Source organism: Phyllobates terribilis, unplaced genomic scaffold, assembly GCF_046119375.1.
Source record: "Phyllobates terribilis strain yellow unplaced genomic scaffold, ASM4611937v1 Scaffold_1__5_contigs__length_1240528914, whole genome shotgun sequence".
NCBI lineage: Eukaryota > Metazoa > Chordata > Amphibia > Anura > Dendrobatidae > Phyllobates > Phyllobates terribilis.
The window spans coordinates 993,572,818-993,593,059 of record NW_027362761.1 but is presented as its reverse complement, the minus strand read 5'-3'; the positions used below and the strand labels follow the sequence as shown (position 1 = coordinate 993,593,059).

General features: G+C 43.9%; 1 protein-coding gene across 1 annotated transcript in view; it reads right to left on the bottom strand.

Annotated features, from left to right (window-relative positions):
• Nucleotides 1-20,242, bottom strand: part of VEGFC (vascular endothelial growth factor C) — a 223,758-nt gene that overhangs the window by 69,821 nt on the left and 133,695 nt on the right. The window contains exon 2 of the mRNA XM_073643579.1: nucleotides 370-568. Coding sequence (XP_073499680.1) covers nucleotides 370-568 — 199 coding nt within the window. The remainder of the gene's footprint in view (nucleotides 1-369; nucleotides 569-20,242) is intronic.

Genomic DNA, 20,242 nt, shown 5'->3' with positions numbered 1-20,242 from the left:
TGAGCAAAGGGTCTGAATACTTATGACCATGTGATATTTCAGTTTTTCTTTTTTAATAAATTTGCAAAAATTTCTACATTTGTTTTTTTTCAGTCAAGATGGGGTGCAGAGTGTACTTTAATGAGAAAAAGAATGAACTTTTTTGAAGTTACCAAATGGCTGCAATGAAACAAAGAGTGAAAAATTTAAAGGGGTCTGAATACTTTCCGTACCCACTGTATTAGTATTTTTGATTGGCTGAAATTTTTTTTTTTATTTTAATGCGATAAAGTTATTTTCATATTGCGATTCAATATTTAGAATGATTATTTGGCCTCTATAAGACACTGTCTGGCACAATGAGCAGAATGGAGTCCAGAGTTCACTCACTTTTCCAGATTTCAGCATTGTAATTGGAATGTGCAGCAGCAAATTTAAGATTGCCATCTCTTCTGGTATCAAAGCTGGACTGTCCTTGTCTTAACTGACACTTGAACATTTTCCAGGATTCAGGGTAGAGTAATGACATTAGTTCATCCACACTGGATACAGCTCGGAGTTGCTCTTCCAGCTCCTTGTCTGGATGATCCTGTAAAAAGAAAGGACAAGACTAAGTTATTTTGTGTCAAGAAAGTGGTGAGCCATCATAAATGATGGTGGGGACCTGAGGAATGGTAGAATGTGTTTTAGATGATCAGCAAAGATCTAAACAATGTCCTCCTCTGTTAGGTTTGGCCTGGAGATGTATTACATAGAACAATAGTGGATACTACAGGAAAATGTGTGATCGGAAATGTCAGCTGATGATCCTGCTCAATCAGCTGATCACCAATAAAAAAGAAAAAATTGTTTCGGCCTCAGGTGCCTACATTAAGAAGTTCTTAATGATGAAAATAAAGTTTATACAACAGGGATTATTCAGAACTTTTATCCTTTTTTTGAAAACTAGTACACACAGGAGTGAAGAACACATGGCCCTGTTTTCGGTAAAAGTGTTTTGGTATTTCTGCAGACAAGTCACGCGACTAAAATATTTACGCAACTAGTCCGCGACTTGTTGTCATGTGGCTATTTTACAGCTACATTTTTGCCTAACATGACAGCCAATCACAGACAAATCGCAGTCACATATGACTTACACTATGTGATTTGGGACTAGAGACAGAAAATTAAGCAAATTTATAAACATTTGGTTCCAGGTCACAATATGACACCATAGAGAATCATTATCCGCGATGTCGCAATGCGACACAGCAATTTGTGTTATATGACACTTGTGGCCTTGTGGCTAGGTAGGCGACTATGGCCACGACACAAGTCATGGGCAAAAACTGCTGTTTGGTGCTGCTACAGCATATAATAGTAATGGGGTCACATTGTGACCCGTAAGGTGCCACAGTAAGCAAGTCACAAAAAGTCAATCATTTGAATTTTCTGAGATTGGCTTGTTGCAGTACTTCGTTAATTGCATAAAGAGAAAAAAAAGTTCTTGCAGGGTCAGATGGCAATTTTTGACTGTGCAACCTGTGTCGTGGCCAAAGTTGCAGCTTAGCCAAGCCTAAAAGTTGAAATGCAGATTCCTACTGTTTACTACAAGAAATCTGAGACACCAATATATTAAGGTAAAATGTCAATTAGGAGGAATTTGATGGACCCGTGATTTTTCTCAACCTATATAAATATTTAACGATGTCCTTTGCTTAATTCTCATTATAAATTTCCCCAAATACACAATAGTACAGTATTAGGGTGGGTTTTCATCACCAACTTGGAGTGTTAAGTAACAGCTGACACGTGGTTGTTTAATAGATGGTTCAGACAGGCAGCCCACATAATAATATGCACACATAATGAGCATTAATGGATTTTTCCAAAGAATGTCATTGTTCTCAGCAGCACAAGAAGATTTGCTTATGAGAACGATGATTTTTTAGCTTGCTTAAAAATCATTACACCCCATGAACAAGTGTTTTGCTCATTCGTCAGGTAATTGACAGATTATCATGAAAAGGCTTGGAACACTTATTCAAGATAATAGACCAGCTTTATTGTGATTGAACCCTGAATTAAAAATGTTTTTCCATCAGTGATCATGATAAGCCAGCAGGCCTCACACCATACTGCCCAGCCACAGCACTGCTGTGCCAGGACTGTGGAGTCAGTAAGCCAAACCACTGACTCCGACTCCACAGCCCTGGTCACTACTGAGCATGTACATAAAGTACAACACACATTCATCTCAGCTAAAAGCCTAAATCCTTCGATCAGGAATAGGACAGACATTTATAGGGCATTTCACAACTTTCCCAAATTCTGAAAACATTTACAGCCCATCCTGCATCGTGCTACTGAACCCAGTTTATTATATATTTTAGGAGTCGGAGTCGGTCCATTTTATACCGACTCCACCAAAATGGGCTCCGACTCTGACTCCACAGCCCTGTGCTTTGCTCTTCTCTGCACCGTCTATAGTGGCCCCACTGATACATAATTTATACCATAACATGGATTTGTCTCCTGTTCTATCTTATTCACAGACAGAATAGGAAAGAAGGGAATTTGCCGAGCTGGAGCATATATAGTTTTCTCAGGCTTTCATGAGCTGTGACAGAATTTTTAAAGGAAAATAATGAATCAACCCATAGAAAACTATGATTCAATGCCATCAGATAGGAGTCATGGCAGATCCAACTTGAATTTTCCTTTTAGCTGCAACAGTAAAGCTCCCACGACAAAACTCACAATAGAAGATAAAATAATAAGTGAACATGACCACTCTATACTACTTAATACAGAGGTGATTGGGGTATCCCGCAATAAACTCTCGCTAGTTCTTGACATTTGCGCTACCAGCATGTGTCTTCATGTGGTTGCCTCATCTCTGAAGTGCACAGTCATTTGGAGAGTTTATTCCAGAGAGGATTGGAAATGTCAGTATCAAATCTCAGTTTGGTCACGTCTATGCAAACAAAGGGCTGGATAATCACGAAAGACTGAGGAGTTGGCTTTGCGAGTTTACCACACGCGCTGCAATTAATTCTCCTTATATAGTTGGTGCATATTCAGACTATGCCAAAATGTGTTTAACATAAGGAGATGCCAAAAATTAAAGTTACACAATCTGTGCTATTCACTGTAAAATTAGCATGGTTGTTCGTAGATTCCAGATGCAATGTCCCAACAAATCGAGCTGTACGTATAACCCTTGAGCTTTGATTCTGAGAAATGAATCTACTTGGAGAAAGAAAAAAACAACATCCTGATGTAGATACTATTTGTTACAATAGCCACAGTCTCACTTTTCTTCTTGATGACCTCTCAACAAGTACTGTAAGGTTAAAATGCTTAGCTTCCTGGCAGTGGTCCACGACGCGCTGGACGGATGTTGACACTGTGTAATAGCGTCTGTCAGGTTCAGTAATGCCACCGCTACATGGAGAGCAAGCTGTGAAATGTTCAATCACTGCTACTTAACATATTCTAAAATCAGGACTAATATTTCTCTCAGTACCTTACATATGCAAATGCTAACATTATATCATCAGGAATTATAAACATGTCTCCGTGCACTTATTTCCATGTGCTCGACTTGTTGTCTACAAGCTGTTCCCTGCACATGAAATCCAAATGTTTTCCTGTGTAATTAAAAGTATTTTAATCATGACAAGCAATCCAAACATGCTTCATTTAACGTTTTACTTATCGATGCCCTACAGGTCACCTTAAGACATATTTCAAAGTGCAAAGGTCAAGTGGTATATAAGATAACCAAAATACTGCTAATCACATGGGATAAAGCTTGATGCCACAAATTCCTTATTCTATGGTCAGAGATTTAAGGATTATCCCATTCTTCCAATAGACATTTGTTGTAGACCTCTAATATCCTTAGGCTTGAAGATGCAGCATGACTCTGTGACTTAAAGATGTTTAGATTGTGGATATGCAAATTGCCTCTTCAGAGAGGAAGAGGACTAGAACTCTAGTGTCACCTACTGAAAATAGCAATCCTAAAAGTCAATACTGACATTTAGGATTGTTACTTCCTATAGATGGCACTATAGAGTTCTAGTCCTCTTCTTCTCTGAAGAGGCAATTTGCATATTTAATTTCCCAGAGGAGCAAGCATGGTGTATATAAGTCTGCTCCTCACTCTGACATGCCAGTCCTGGCTTGTCACTCTCCCCAAGGAGAAACCCCTTAGATCCCAGTCTTAAGCCTCTCACCTACCCAAATCAGATCTCATACTTTGCACTGACGAGGAGCAATACCCCAAAATACTGTGTCTGCAAATTGAGATTCTGATTTGGCTTTTATCCTAAGTCATATGGCAAGGCTCGTTAAATTAAATTTCCCAGAAGAGCAAGCATGACATATATAAGTCTCCTCACTCAGACAAGCCACGCCTGGCTCGTCACTCTCCACAAGGAGAAACGTTACCCCTTAGATTGTGGAAGTAATTAATAGGAAGAGCAGGTTAGGCTTCGGTTCAGTCCACTGTGTTGGCATACTAGGCTATTTTGCCCGGTAAAAAGATGGATATCATGACGGAAACCAGACGGACTCAATTATGTTCAATAGGGACCATCAGGTGCCTTTTTTGTTACATGACACATTTTGTGCTACTGTCATTTTCATTATTCAGCTTCTATTACAGAGTAAAACTGCAGAAATGAAGAAGTGGAAAAGAGCCTAATTGTTGGAATTTGTACTGAAATCCAGACCAAATCTACCAATATCCAACCACATGCTCAGGAAAATATCTGTACGGTATAACTACACAATGCATTTTCATAATTTTATATTAACTCGTTATTTTTTTTATTATTTATTGTTACAGGGATTGTCTGATAAAAGTAATTTATCATTTTTACAGGATAGGTGATAACTGATAGATCAGTGAGGTCCGAACACTTGGACCAGCACTGATCAGCAGAATGAGGCACTTTTATCCCTAATAAATGGGGATAATTCTAATTCTAATGGGGATGAAAGTGCCCCGTGCTAGTGATCGGTGGAGGTCCCAGCGGTCAGACCCCCATGTATCTTCACTGGACATCCGCTTTAATTAGTGCTATATGATTGTGTACCAACACTCATGGATTAGCTCAAAGTACATACGATTTGTCTAAGGCTGTGTGCCCACTATGCGTTTTTTAAGCGTTTCCGCAGCGGCAATTCCGCTGCAGAAACGCTTAAAAAACGCTTGGTAGAAGGTCTGCCATGTTCCCCAATGATAATCCGCATGTGCTGTGCACATGCTGCGGAAATTTCCGCTGCGGATTATCATTGAGGAAAAATATGCAGCACTACCAATTATTTTGCGGAAGCGCTACGTTTTCACCGCCATTGACTTGCATTGGAACGCATGGAATCCGCATCACTGCATCTGTACATGCGGATTCCACGCGTTTCAATGTGCGGATGGTACCCAGGTTTGAAGAAGAGGAGACTCTCCTCCGGACCCGGGTACCATAGAACCTGTAAAAAAAAGAATAAAATAACAAATAAATATTATACTTACCTTCTGATGGCCCCCGGTGTCCTTGTCTCGGCTTGCCGGCAGTTTGCGGTAGACTAAAGGACCTGCACTGACGTAATTTAGTCATGTAACGGGTCACGCGACCGAGACGTCGGCAGGTCCTTAAATCTACCGCGAGCTGCCGGCAAGCAGAGACAAGGACACCGGGGGCCATCAGAAGGTAAGTATAATATTTATTTTTTTATTTTTTACCATTCTTTCGGTCACACTATATAAATCCATGCCGGTTGCATGGATTTATATAGTGTGACCAGGTTGTCAAGCACTTTCCAAGTGATGCTAAAATCGCTTGGAAAGAGCTTGTCAACCCTCATGCGAAAATGCAAGTGAAGAACGCTTCACATTCGCATGTCCCTGGCAGGAAAACGCATGTACAATCCGCATGCGTTTTTTTCTGCCAGGAAGATGCAGAAACGCTCAGGAAAAAATCCGGAGCATTTCTGCATTGTGGGCACATAGCCTAAATGATAATCCGCTGGCCAATCTATGGCTAAATTCTGACTTCCAGCTGTGGATTGTCAAAAAAATACAAGGTAGTGTGAACATGGCCTAAGAGAAGCTTCATGGCCTGTAAGCCAGTAAAATACACAAGTAAAATTAAGGATTATTTCCATGTGATACCTTTAAGTGAAATGATAAGACTCAGACAGATATCACATCATAAATATTGTCAAACGTTAACTTGTCAATCTACTGTCTAGCACAGATGTGTAACCTAAAGCTTTTTGGATGCAATGAAAAACCTGTACAAGGACCCACCACCTAACCTGTGCTGTATTATTTACATAACAGATGTCTTTTTAAGCTGCAGTGGGACTTTTGGGCCCCTTCAGACATCTGTCTGATGGCAACCTCTGCCCCCTACAGAGATGGACACAGGGCTGTGGAGTCGGAGCCCATTTTGGTGGAGTCGGAGTCGGTATAAAATGGACCAACTTCGACTCCTAAAATAAATACGGTAATAAATTGGGAACAGTAGTTCAATGCAGTTTGTGGGGAATATTTTTTCATAAGAATTTGGGAAAGTTATGAAATGTCCTATAAATGTCTGTCCTATTCCTGATCTAAGGGTCTAGACTTTTAGCTGAGATGAATCTGTGCTACAGTAAATTTATCACTTAAACATGAGCCATGTATGAGGGAGTCGGTGTCGTAAAGTCGGTGTCATGGAAATTGAAGAGTCCGAGGTTTGGCTTACTGACTCCACACAGTACTAAAATATTTTTCCTTTGGTTTTATTTATGTTTTGTATAATACTGTTATTTTGAGATTTTATATTGCAATTATTTAGGTACGACATAATACTAGTATTGCTGATGTTAAGCTGCCGTAAATTTTACGCATCTCTCTAAATAATAAAACAAATCTTATAGCATATTGAAAATATGTTCATAAATACTTTTCTGTGCATTTTCTGTAATTAAATAGCAATTCCAGAATTTCATTTCCTAAGTGGACATCATGAAGTATCACAGTCACTAGAGCTGCAGCTTAGTTTTTACTGGACTTGAACCACAGCTAAAAAGCCACTATCGCTGTCAGTAGTTATAGCATTGGGGTAAGAATGGAGAAGACAGAGCTATTAACCATTAAAGAGTTTCGTCACTACTTATTTATTGACGGCCTAGCTTTAGGATTGGCCCTCAATATCTAATTGGTGAGGGTGCAACTCCTTGCCTCCCCACCGATCAGCTGTTAACGGCGGCGGACGGAAATTCTAGGATGCACAGCATCTAGGATGCACAGCTGCTCTGTCAAAACTATAGTGGCCTAGGCCAGGTGCTACTGATTCACCCCCTACTCACTTGAATCTAGAAACTTGGTGGATCTTCAGTATACGGCCACTATAGAAATGTACTCCGGCAGCATCCGTGAACCTACGTCTGGCACCTCTAACAGCTGATCAGTGAAGATGCCAGGTGTCCAATGGATAGGACATTAAAGGGGGTGTCCACTACTTTATATGATCCCCCAATATATTCCCCCAGGGCCTATAAGTGTTTCTCTAAATACCTTGTGGTGCCTTTTCTGCCTGTGAGCGGCGCTATCACTGGCTGCTCACAAGCATCACGTAACCCCTGGCTGCAGCCGGCTCTGACATCCGCTGATGTCACATCAAGTTCCGGCTGCAGCCGGGTGTGACTCACTTCTGCGTTCCACGGTGAGTGATGGGCTGTGGGTGGGGTTACCCAGCAAGTCACACCCAGCATCCACCGCGTGCTTTCCCTCTCCTCATTACCCGGTGGATGCTGGGTGTGATGCACGGGGTAACCCCGCCCACAGCCCAGCATCCACCGCAGGGAGCGCGTCACTGATGTCACGCCTCACTTGACGTGACAACAGTGACGGGTCACATAATGCCTCTGAGTGGCCATCGATAGTGCCGCTCAGAGGCGGAAAAGGCACCGCAAGGTATTTACAAAAACACTTTTGGGTCCCGGGGGGATACATTGGGGGGGTTCATATAAAGTAGTGGACAACTTTTTTAATAAAAAAAAGCAGTGGCTGACCCCTTTAAGAAAATGATGAGTTGCATTAATGTCCTGGGGTGACCCAATCTATGACTATAATATTTTGAAGTATTCTTTTAATTGTCCCAGTACTGTACTCACGTACGGACAGTAATTGCATCAACACATAAATACTTTTTGACTGTAATGTTATTTCTAAATGTCTGCTTAGTGATAAAAGTAGAGTTTAATTGTGTTAAGTGTTCAGCTATTTACCTTTGGGCATAGAGTAAATGAAGTTGGAGAAATGCTAGCCCACAGTCTGCATGCATTAGACATTCATTTCCTAATGAGCACTTAGCATTCATTACTTCAGATAGATCTGACCACTGACACTTAACTAAGTGGGATTTAATGTGGATCAGATTAGTTTATGTTTTGTAATGTGGCAGAGAATGCAAACCATGTGTGTTCCAGAACTGCTGACTTTTGTGGCTTGCATATATAAATAATGAAAGTAACAGTTATTGTTATGCAAAATCAAGGAGGCGTTTTCTAAAAATAAAACTTTCTACAGCAACTTGGAAAACTAAACCAAAAAGTTGTCCTAAAATAATTCCTAACAGAGGCACAACAGGGGATAACTGGCTCGCGAAACACAAACTCCATGGGCAAACTCAGCACAACATGGAATATTAACAAGAAAGATATAAATTCTCCTTTATCAAGTGTATATTTTGTATACAACTAATAACCTGATGTTAATAATTGCACATTATGAGCAAAATACGTAACTACCTGATTTTTCATTTTACATGTTGCATTTCGAATCACTTTTACAGTGCAACTCCTGTTACATTATTCATTTGCATTAATGATATTTCTAAAAAATTCTGTTTAACACCAGGATTGGCAAGGTCGCCACTGGCACCCTGTGCTCTTCACAGATGAAAGCAGGTTCACACTGAGCACATGTGACAGACATGACAGAGTATGGAGACGCGGTGGAGAGCGATCTGCTGCCTGCAACATCCTTCAGCATGACCGGTTTGGCAGTGGGTCAGTAATGGTGTGGGGTGGCATTTCTTTGGAGGGCCACACAGCCCTCCATGTGCTCGCCAGAGGTAGCCTGAATGCCATTAGGTACCGAGATGAGATCCTCAGACTCCTTGTGAGACCATATGCTGGTGCAGTTGGTCCTGGGTTCCTCCTAATGCAGGACAATGCCAGACCTCATGTGGCTGGAGTGTGTCAGCAGTTCCCTCAAGATGAAGGCATTGAAGCTATGGACTGGACCTGAATCCGATTGAGCACATCTGGGACATCATGTCTCGCTCCATCCACCAACGTCACGTTGCACCACACACTGTCCAGGAGTTGGCGGATGCTTTAGTCCAGGTCTGGGAGGAGATCCCACAGGAGACCATCCGCAACCTCATCCATGCACGTGGAGGCCACACACAATACTGAGCCTCATTTTGACTTGTTTTAAGGACAAAAATTTCTACATTTCTGTTTTTTTTCCAGTCAAGATGGGGTGCAGAGTGTACTTTATTGAGAAAAAAAATGAACTTTTTAGAATTTACCAAATGGCTGCAATGAAACAAAGAGTGAAAAATTTAAAGGGTCTGAATGCTTTCCGTACCCACTGTAAAGCAAGGAGGTGGATCACTGATGTTTTGGGGATGTGTGAACTACAAAGGCACAGGAAACGTGGTAAAAGTTGAAGGAAAGATGAATGCAGCACGTTATCAGCAAATACTGGAAGCAAATTTGCACTCATCAGCCCGGAAGCTGAACATGGGACGTACTTGGACGTTCCAACATGACAAAGATCCAAAACACCAGGCCAAGTCGACCTGTCATTGGCTACAGCAGAACAAAGTGAAGTTTCTGGAGTGGCCATCTCAATCTCCTGACCTCAATATCATTGAGCCACTCTGGGGAAATCTCAAGCACGCAGTTCATGCTAGACAGCCCAGGAATTTACAGGAACTAGAGGCTTTTTGCCAAGAAGAATGGGCAGCTTTACCATCTGAGAAAATAAAGAACCTCATCCACAACTACCACAAAAGACTTCAAGCTGTCATTGATGCTAGAGGGGGCAATACACGGTATTAAGAACTGGGGTATGTGAACTTTTGATCAGGGTCATTTGGATGTTTTTCGTTGTCATTAAGATTTAAAAAGAGAAAACAAAGTAGTTTGACAATAAATGGCTTCACCCAACCAATAACCATGAGTGGAGAAAAAGTTTTTTTGTTATCATTCATATTCTCTAAAACAAGGCCAAGAAATGAAAAATTAAGCTGGGGTATAGTAAACTTTTGAGCACAACTGTATATACATATACATATATCACTCAGTCAGCCATCAGTTACAGAAAAACCTGCAAAGATTTCTAGACTTTCTTATTTAGTATCCTCTATTGTTCTAGAGCTGATATATTCTACACCCTAGAGAATTAGCTCACAAAAGTTCATGATCTCCAAAGAGACAGTCTAATTTCTCTAAGTCTTTATTCACACAGTCATTAATTGGAATCAGTTTTTGAAAACCAAAACCAGGAGCGGAATTAACACAGAAAAAGAAACAATAATTGAAAGATTCACGCCTATTATTCTACATATGGTACCATGACTGACTGTCAGTATTATTAGAAAGGTATCACTTTGAAGGGGTTGTCCAGTACTTTTATACTGATGGCCTATCCTTAGTGTCAAGGGATCCTTCTCCAACATCACACAATCAACAGAGCAAGAGAAGAGTGAACAATCCCAAGACTTTTATTATAAGCAATACTGAAAGGTCCATATACAATCCACAACACTGAGGATAAAAATAGTCCAGAAACATGAATGCAGTCCAGTAATGGGACAAACACCCTGGGAGATGAGAGTCCAACAATCCAGCAGGCAGAGGATAAAACAGTCCATATGTTTCTCCATATATAATCCTTCCAGAAGGATTTCCAAAGTCATACAGATTTCTCCCATTCTCTCTGACATGTTGTCCTCACGTCATTGTCCCACACAGCATCTAACCAATGTCTCTCCTGGCTGTGATATTTAAAAATCCCTTCTCCTCATTCACAGGTCAGGGGGGGAAGGTCCCATTGTTGGTCCTTCCATTGCTTTACAAAATCAACAAGCTAGCCTGGTTCAATATGTCATTAGCATATTAGCAAACAGCATTATTCACTGACCCTGGCCAAAGATAACAATACAATAAACTGTGGGAGCTGATATCAGATGATAAATAACAGCTATTCATCAATTAACAAATATCAACTCAACTTACAAGAGAAGTCAACATTAGAGGGACACAAAGCAACAAGAGAAAACTATGAAAATCAGTAAAATATAAATATACACAAAATGATACCCACATACCATATCACACCATCACACTTAGGATAGGTCATCAATATGAGATTGGTGGGGGTGCGACACCCGGCATCCCCACTGATCATCTGTTTCCTTTTCCAGGTGACTGGATGTGATGGACGACAAACCTGTTTAAGTAAACTGGACAACTTTGTTCAACAAAAACAGGATAAACTTGGTTTCTGGCTTAATAACTGAACGACCTCTTCTCCATTAAGAAAGATGAAGAATAATAATTGACTTAGTTCCTCAAAACTTTCAAATTACTAAAACTAATATTTTCTTAGGAAAAACTTTCAAAAGTTTAATGTGTGCACCAAATATCTGCACTAATTTGTTCCTTTACGGTTAACTGTAACATAACACATGTAATAATAATTCTTGGATATGAATTCTATAAGATTGAGAAGAAGTTGGACTTAAGTGTAATACTAACGTACAGTATAAATACCAGAAAATACACATTATTGCATAGGCTGAACCAAATCATATTTACAATTTGATAAGAGTATGAATGAAATAATATTGGCAGAAATAGCAGAATGATAAAGAAAACTCTTTTATAAGTGGCATATATCACATGCAAACTACCAAAATATGCTTCCAATAATTTTCCTTGTGCTTGAAAGTTTGTGAATTCTCCAAAATTTTCCATATTTCTAGATAAATTTGACTTAAAACTACATCAGACTTTCAAATAAGATTTAAAAGTAGATAAAGAGAACCAAATCAAGCAAATGATCCAATACTGCATGTCTATGAGTGGCAAAAGTATGTGAATCTTTACTTTCAATATTTGGTGTGACCCCCTTGTGCCGCAATAACTGCATCTATACATTTCCGGTAAATCTTGATAAATCCTGCGCATCGGCTTAAAGGAATTTTAGCCCATTTCTCCTTACAAAACAGCTTCATGAGATTAAGGTCAGAACTTTTACATGGTCATTCCAAAATATTAACATTAATATTCTTTATTCTTCTTTAATCATTCTTTTGTAGAATAACTTGTGTGCTTTGGGTCTTTGTTTTGCAGCATTACCTACATTCTCTAGGTATTCAGCTCATAGCCAATGTGTGGGATCTGTCGTCTGGATTTTATGAACTTTCTTAAGGACTGTTACTACTGGATACCTTTGCTTCTAATGTTTTATCTGTTGTCTGGAGGAGTGTGGACTGCGACTACAGACTATACTGGCTGGAGATACTAAATATGTGGGCCAACCAAAAGTTGGGAAACAGTGAGTATCGCCTGGTAAAAAGGCAGTGGAACTACCGCCCCGGGGAGGGGATCTTGTGGACTGGGGGCAATGCATTTTGGCCATTTACCTGGAGTTGTTGTAAAACCTTGGATGTAAGGAATAAAATATTGTTGCATCGTTAACCTGCCTAGGAGATTATTACAACCCACAACCTTAGATTTTCAGAGCCACATATCCTGATATTTTCCATTATAATTAGCTATCAAAATTCAGAACTCATTGTTCCATCAATGATGGCAAGCAGTCCTGTCCCAGATGCAGCAAAACATGCCCAAACCATGATACTACCACCACCACTGTGTTTCAGAGATCGTATGAGGTTTTTATGCTATAATGCAATGTTTTTCTTTCTTTCAGGGATGAGAAGAAATGCTTTTCAATGAAGCTAACATTAAATGAATCAGAAATACACTGTATACATTGTTAATGTGGTAAATGACTATTCTAGCGGCAAACGTCTTGTTTTTATTGCAATATCTACATAGGTGTATAGAGGCCCATTTCCAACAACCACCACTCCAGTGTTTTAATGGTACATTGTGTTTGCTAACTGTGTAAGAAGGCTAATGGATGTTTATAAAACCCTAGAAAACCCTTGCACAAGTATGTTAGCCCAGCTGAAAACGTTTTGGCTGATTTGAGACGCTATAAAATTGACCTTCCTTTGAGCTAGTTGAGAATCTGAAGCATTACATTTGTTTGTTCTATGAAACTCTCAAAATGGCCAGAAAAAGAGAACTTTTATGTGAAACTCGACAGTCTATTCTTGTTCTTAGAAATGAAGGCTATTCCATGCAAGAGGTTGCCAAGAAACAGAAGATTTCCTTCAACGGTGTGTAATACTCCCTTCAGAGGAGAGCACAAACAGGCTCTAACCATAGTAGAAAGAGAAGTGGGAGGCCCTGCTGCACAACTGAGCAACAAGACAAGTACATTAGAGTCTCTAGTTTGAGAAATTGACGCCTCACAGCTCCTCAACTGGCAGCTTCATTAAATAGTACATGCAAAATGCCAGTGTCAACATCTACAGTGAAGAGGCGACTCCGGGATGCTGGCCTTCAGGGCAAAGTGGCAAAGAAAAAGCCATATCTGAGACTGGCTAATAAAAGGAAAAGATTAATATGGGCAAAAGAACACAGACAATGGACAGATGAATCAAAGTTTGAGGTTTTCGGATCACACAGAAGAACATTTGTAGGACGCAGAACAACTGAAAAGATGCTGGAAGAGTGCCTGACGCCATCTGTCAAGTATGGTGGAAGTAATGTGATGGTCTGGGGTTCCTTTGGTGCTGGTAAAGTGGGAGAATTGAACAAGGTAAATGGGATTTTGAATAAGGAAGGCAATCACTCCATTTTGCAACGCCATGTCATACCCTGTGGACAGTGCTTGATTGGAGCCAATTTCATCCTACAACAGGACAATGACCCAAAGCACACATCCAAATTATGCATGAACTATTTAGGAAAGAAGCAGGCAGCTGGTATTCTATCTGTAATGGAGTGGCCAGCGCAGTCACCAGATCTCAACCCCATTGAGCTGTTGTGGGAGCAGCTTGACCGTATGGTACGCAAAAAGTGCCCATCAAGCCAATCCAACTTGTGGGACGGGCTTCAGGAAGCATAGGGTGAAATTTCTCAAGATTACCTCAGCAAATTAACCGCTAGAATGCCAAAGGTCTGCAATGCTGTAATTGCTGCAAAGGGAGCATTCTTTGACGAAAGCAAAGTTTGAAGGAGAAAATTATTCTTTCTAGTAAAAATCATTATTTCTAACCTTGTCAATGTCTGGACTATATTTTCTAATCATTTGCAACTCATTTGATAAATAAAAGTATGAGTTTTCATGGAAAACACAATATTGTCTGGGTGACCCCAAACTTTTGAACGGTAGTGTATATTAACATATGTAGCATGGTTTATATAAAGCAGGTGTTCAAACTGAAATTTCTGACAGCAAATTTGCGGAGGAAGGTGGAATGGAAAAGTAAAGCCAGTGGACCTTTTTTCTGCCAAGTGCGATGTGGATATTCATATCATCATTGGGGTGCAGCACAAAATTATCAACTTGAAAATGACCTGCTATATTTGGTCAAACAATTAACTAACTCACCCCTAATGTGATGGCACTGCTTCTTGTTGGTGATATTATTGATAACAACTGTTTTTCCAGGCTTACATCTGTCTGGAGTGCAGTGAACTTTCTGATGATAAGTTTTGTAAAGAACTCACAGCAGTAAGTTGTTCTGAACCCAGATGTATATTACACTGCATGTTTCCTCACAGTGGGAAATTCATCACTGCTCACATTACATGTACAGAACACAAGCAATAGGACATCTGCAGTATATACAGTACAGACCAAAAGTTTGGACACACCTCATTTAAAGATTTTTCTGTATTTTCATGACTATGAAAATTGTACATTCACACTGAAGGCATCAAAACTATGAATTAACACATGTGGAATTATATACTTAACAAAAAAGTGTGAAACAACTGAAAATATGTCTTATATTCTAGGTTCTTCAAAGTAGCCACCTTTTGCTTTGATGACTGCTTTGCATATGTGGAACCCCAGGGGTCTGGTTACCACAGTAATAGCAATGTTACGTCTGTGAGCAGGTGGGAGGTCTCCTGGTCAGGAATCCTGAGCATGCCACACCTCCTGCCCAGTCCTGGGAGGGGAAGAACTTCCCCTACATAAACTGGGGCTGAGGTGGGGTGAGAAAAAGGGGGAAAAAGAGAAGAAGAGGAGTCCCAGACAGAGACACAGTCTGGTCTGGAGTGTAGCTGATACAGGGAGAGTAAGATCAGGAGCTCTGTGGGAGCAGTGATAAAAGGGGTCAGAGACTGGAAGCTGTAGAGCTCGTCCTGACTGAAGAGATCTCACCGGACACGGAGTCCGAGGCTGTGGGGACTGTTCCATACCCAGCAGCAGAAACCGCCCGGCAGGGGATTTCAGGTCCTCTGGCCAAGAAACCCGAAGGCACGGTCACACGCAAGGGACCAGCACCGCCGTCCTGGAGCGGAGGCTACCAGAAGGCCCCGAGTCACCGGCCATACGGGTGAGCACCACACGGCACACTCAGGGACGTGGGCTACTTTTACCCGCTTCTAGCAAGGTAGCCAGGAAGAGTACAATTAGTTGGGGAGGCCTACAACTCCGCCTGGCCAGGGGAGATCCTATCTGCTCACGGACTGACCAGACCCCGACCGCTAGCCAGTACTCCCGGGAGGGTCCACCTTTGCCACCAGTAAAGACCCTGAACTACACCGCACCGTCTCTGAGTGGTTCCTGGTGCCTGCGTGCAATTCTACCATCCCCATCATCCACGTCTGCTGCCCTGAGGCCATACCCCTCCCGTTGGGGGTTATACTACCCACGCTGCACAACTGTACCACCGGCCTCAGCGGTCTGCCCTGCAGCGGCGGCTTCATAACCGCATTCAACGGGTGGCGTAGTCGAACACTATATCATCTTATGCCAATTCCGCCACTTAGTTTGACACCCTGGGCACGGACCGGGTCACCGCCACGAGGACTACTACCCCCAACAGATCCGGCTCCGGGTATTCCCCGCGTGCGCAACGCTACACAACACAGGCCCAGGGGGCGCGTCAACTTTTGGCGTAGTCGGCAGGATTTCGTGCCCGCAACCACCGGGTACTGCGTGCCTGAAAAAGACTGTTAAACTTGCCTGTGGTGAAGATTCCCGCCATCCGTGGAGTTTTCCCGCCATCCGACGCCATCTTCTGCCTTCTTCCCGCCATCCGTGGAGTTTTCCCGCCGTTGGACGCCATCTTGAGGACGCCGCGCGGGAAGAAGAGGGGCGTGGACTCCGAAAGCGCGCGAGAACTGAAGCCCCGCCTCACGTCCGGACGTTGCGTAAGGTCCTGGAAGGAGCCCAGCAGACGCCGACGTCACAGGAGCGCGACGGAAGGTCCTCAACCCTGACGATCCACTGCGGAGCCGCGGCCTACGGAAGAGGATCATCGCAAGGTAGGCCACGGTCCACTAGGGGGGAGGAGGATGTCGGATACGGGGGAGAGCTTCACTGCCACAGCCACCGCCAGCACCACCGCTGCTGCAGTCATGCCTTTCACCATGCCCTATATCCCGGGGGCAGCCTGGCTACCCCAGTACTCAGGGGAGTCACATACCCTAAATGACTTCAGAGAAAGGCTGGATAGCCTCTTCCAGGTGTACCCCCTCACAGAAGAGCAAAAAGTGAGCATCCTGGTGGCCCAGTTAACAGGGGCAGCCCAAAGGGAGGTAAAGTCCTGGCCACCTGGGAGGAAGAGGACTGTCAGAGAGATACTAGCCCGGCTGAAAGACACATTTGACACCCGCACCTCAGCCGAAATAAAGCTCCGATTTTACGGGTGCAAACAGCGGGCACATGAGAGTATAAGAGACTATGCTTTAAACCTACAAGAGGCCCTGAGAGCCATTAAGCAGGCAGACCCTGACAGCGTGGGAAATGAAGATAAGCTGTTGACTGAACAATTTATTGAGGGTCTACTGTGCAATGCCCACCGAACCCAGTTGCGGGCAATGGCCTTACAGGACCCTGACCTGGACTTTGCACAGTTCAAGGACAGAGCCATCCGGGTGCTCCGAGAACCGGCACCAGGTGGCGCTGTGACCCACAGGCGCCCTGCTATCACTTACCACCAGGAGACGGCGCCCTTGTCTGCAGGGCCTGTGGGAGCTGATGCGCAGGCTTTAAACAGTGACCCGGCTACAGACCTGCACCATCAGGTCCAAGAGCTAACTAAAAGCGTTGCCGCGCTAACCCGAACTGTGCAGTCTTTGCAGGTTTCTACTCCAGGGAAGATCCAGCTGGCATCCGGACCGGAGGATATCCCGTGGCGCCGACCAAGGAGGACCCCACCGGCCAGAGGAAGACCTAGCGACCGATACAACAAGGACGGACAACCCATCTGCCGCCGCTGCAATCAACCCGGACATATGGCAAGGTACTGTCCTTTAAAACCGGCACAACCTGGGGTAGAGGGCCAACCCCTAGGAATAAGATCACCAGGCCCATCGAACTGGCGTGACAAATACGTGGGAGGACGTCCAGTCTTGCCTGTAGTACTGGATGGCATTCCTATGAGTGCCCTACTTGACACCGGGTCACAGGTCACCACCATCCCGTACGTGCTCTTCAAGCAGTACTGGAATGACTCGGATATAACCCGCTACCCAGACGACGACTTGAGTATCATCGCCAGCAATGGTCAGCCCGTGCCACAGATCGGATTTAAAGAGATGACCATTAAGATCGGTAAAGTCGAACTGGCAGCACAGGGACTGATCATTGTAGACATTGACAAGCGCGAGAGTCACCCAAAGATAACTCTAGGAACTAATGTGATTGAAAATTGTCTTGCAGAGGTGATTCTCATTTTACAGCAGGTTGCCAAGAACGCCAGCTCCGGCCAGCAGCGAGTGCTCCAAAAAGAGATCCGGGCACTGATGCGACGGCAACAAGTGGAACTCTCCGGTGGTGAGATTGGTAGCGTGAGAATGTGTGACCCTTTCCCTATTGCCATGCCCCCGAAAAGTGAAATGATGATTTGGTGCCGGGCAGCTATTGGTCTGAGAGGTAGAGATTACCAGGCAATGGTAGAACCAGTCTACTCAGATAGTAGGCCCACCATTTTGACGGCACGGGGGGTGGTTGATGTACGCCATGGGAGGGTGCCCGTTCGCATAATAAATATCGGGAAGAGGGAAGTGTACTTGCCCCGGTATGCTACGCTAGCCAAATTGTATACCATCAACCAAAATTCTGTACAGTCCGTGGAACCCTTGCCTCCATCTCATCCAGAGGAAGGTAACGGCTCTAAGCAACAAATGGAGGACTGGTGTCAGCAACTGCATTTGGGTACTGACTCCACACCTGCTCACCAAAAGCAGGGAGTCTACCGGGTGATCCAGGAATACGAGAGAGTGTTCAGTAAACACCTGCTAGACTTCGGGCGAGTAAAGGGAGTGGAACATCACATCCCCACGGGAGATCATCCTCCCATAAAGGAAAGGTATCGTCCCGTAACCCCTGCACACTACCAACACGCCAAGGGGATGCTTAGAGACATGAAGGAGGCTGGGGTAATTAGGGATAGCTGTAGCCCCTGGGCAGCTCCACTAGTCTTGGTTAAAAAGAAAGACAACACCATGAGAATGTGTGTAGATTACCGGAAAATCAACCGTATCACACACAAAGATGCGTACCCCTTACCAAGGATAGAGGAGTCTTTGGCTACTTTAAAATCTGCTAACTTCTTCTCCACTTTGGATCTCACTAGCGGGTACTGGCAGGTTCCTGTAGCAGAGGCGGACCGGGAGAAGACCGCATTCACCACCCCGATGGGACTTAGCGAGTTTACCTGCATGCCGTTCGGACTCTACAACGCACCAGGAACCTTCCAACGATTGATGGAATGCTGTCTGGGACACTGGAACTTTGAGACGGTCCTGCTGTACCTGGACGATGTTATAGTTTATTCCAAAACCTACGAGGACCACCTGAAACACCTGGCGGAAGTGTTCGAAGCCCTGGCAAACTACGGTCTGAAGGTGAAACCGTCGAAGTGTCACCTGCTAAAACCAAAAGTGCAGTACCTGGGACACGTGGTGAGTGCTGACGGAGTGGCTCCCGACCCTGATAAGATCACCGCGATTAAGGAATGGCCAAGACCCTCCAGCGTAAAGGAAGTGCGGCAGTTCCTCGGGGTGGTAGGCTACTACCGAAGATTCATTCCCGGTTTCACCAAAAAGGCAGCTCCTATGCAGGACCTCCTGATAGGCCAGTCCAGAAAGGCCAAGAACCAGAAGCCGCCCTTCAGATGGGAGAAGCTGGAAGAAGAGTCCTTCCGCCAGCTGAAGATGGCCCTCACGGGGGATGAAATCCTGGCGTACCCTGATTACAGCCAGCCCTTTATCCTCTACACCGACGCAAGTAACATCGGGCTAGGAGCCGTACTGTCCCAGATCCAGCAGGGGAGAGAACGGGTAATTGCTTACGCCAGCCGAAAACTGCGACCCACCGAAAGAAACCCTGAGAATTACAGCTCATTCAAGCTAGAGTTCCTGGCAGTGGTGTGGGCAGTCACCGAACGCTTTAAGCACTACCTCGCCTCTTCCCGGTTCACCGTGTACACGGATAACAACCCGTTGACACACCTGGACACTGCAAGACTCGGTGCCCTGGAGCAGAGATGGATGGCCCGCCTGTCCAACTATGAGTTCACGATCAAATACCGGGCAGGACGCTCCAATACCAACGCGGATGCCTTGTCCAGAATGCCAAACCTACCGGACGTAGAGGAAGATCCAGAGGAACTGGAAGAAGTTGAACTCCCCGCGTTTCACCGTCATGGGACTACCCAGTATTCCCAGCGTGTAAGGGGTAAGCAATCCGCTACGTTCAACCCCTTACCTCATTACAACTGGGCGGAAACACAAGACAGTGACCCCGCCGTCCGACTAGTGAAGGAGATGCTGACTCAGCCAGATGCCCGCCTTGACCCAGACGCTCCGGAGGAGACCAAGCAACTGTGGGCTGAGAAGAGTCGACTGTTCCTTTACAAGGGGAAGTTGTGCCGCAGAATGGTTA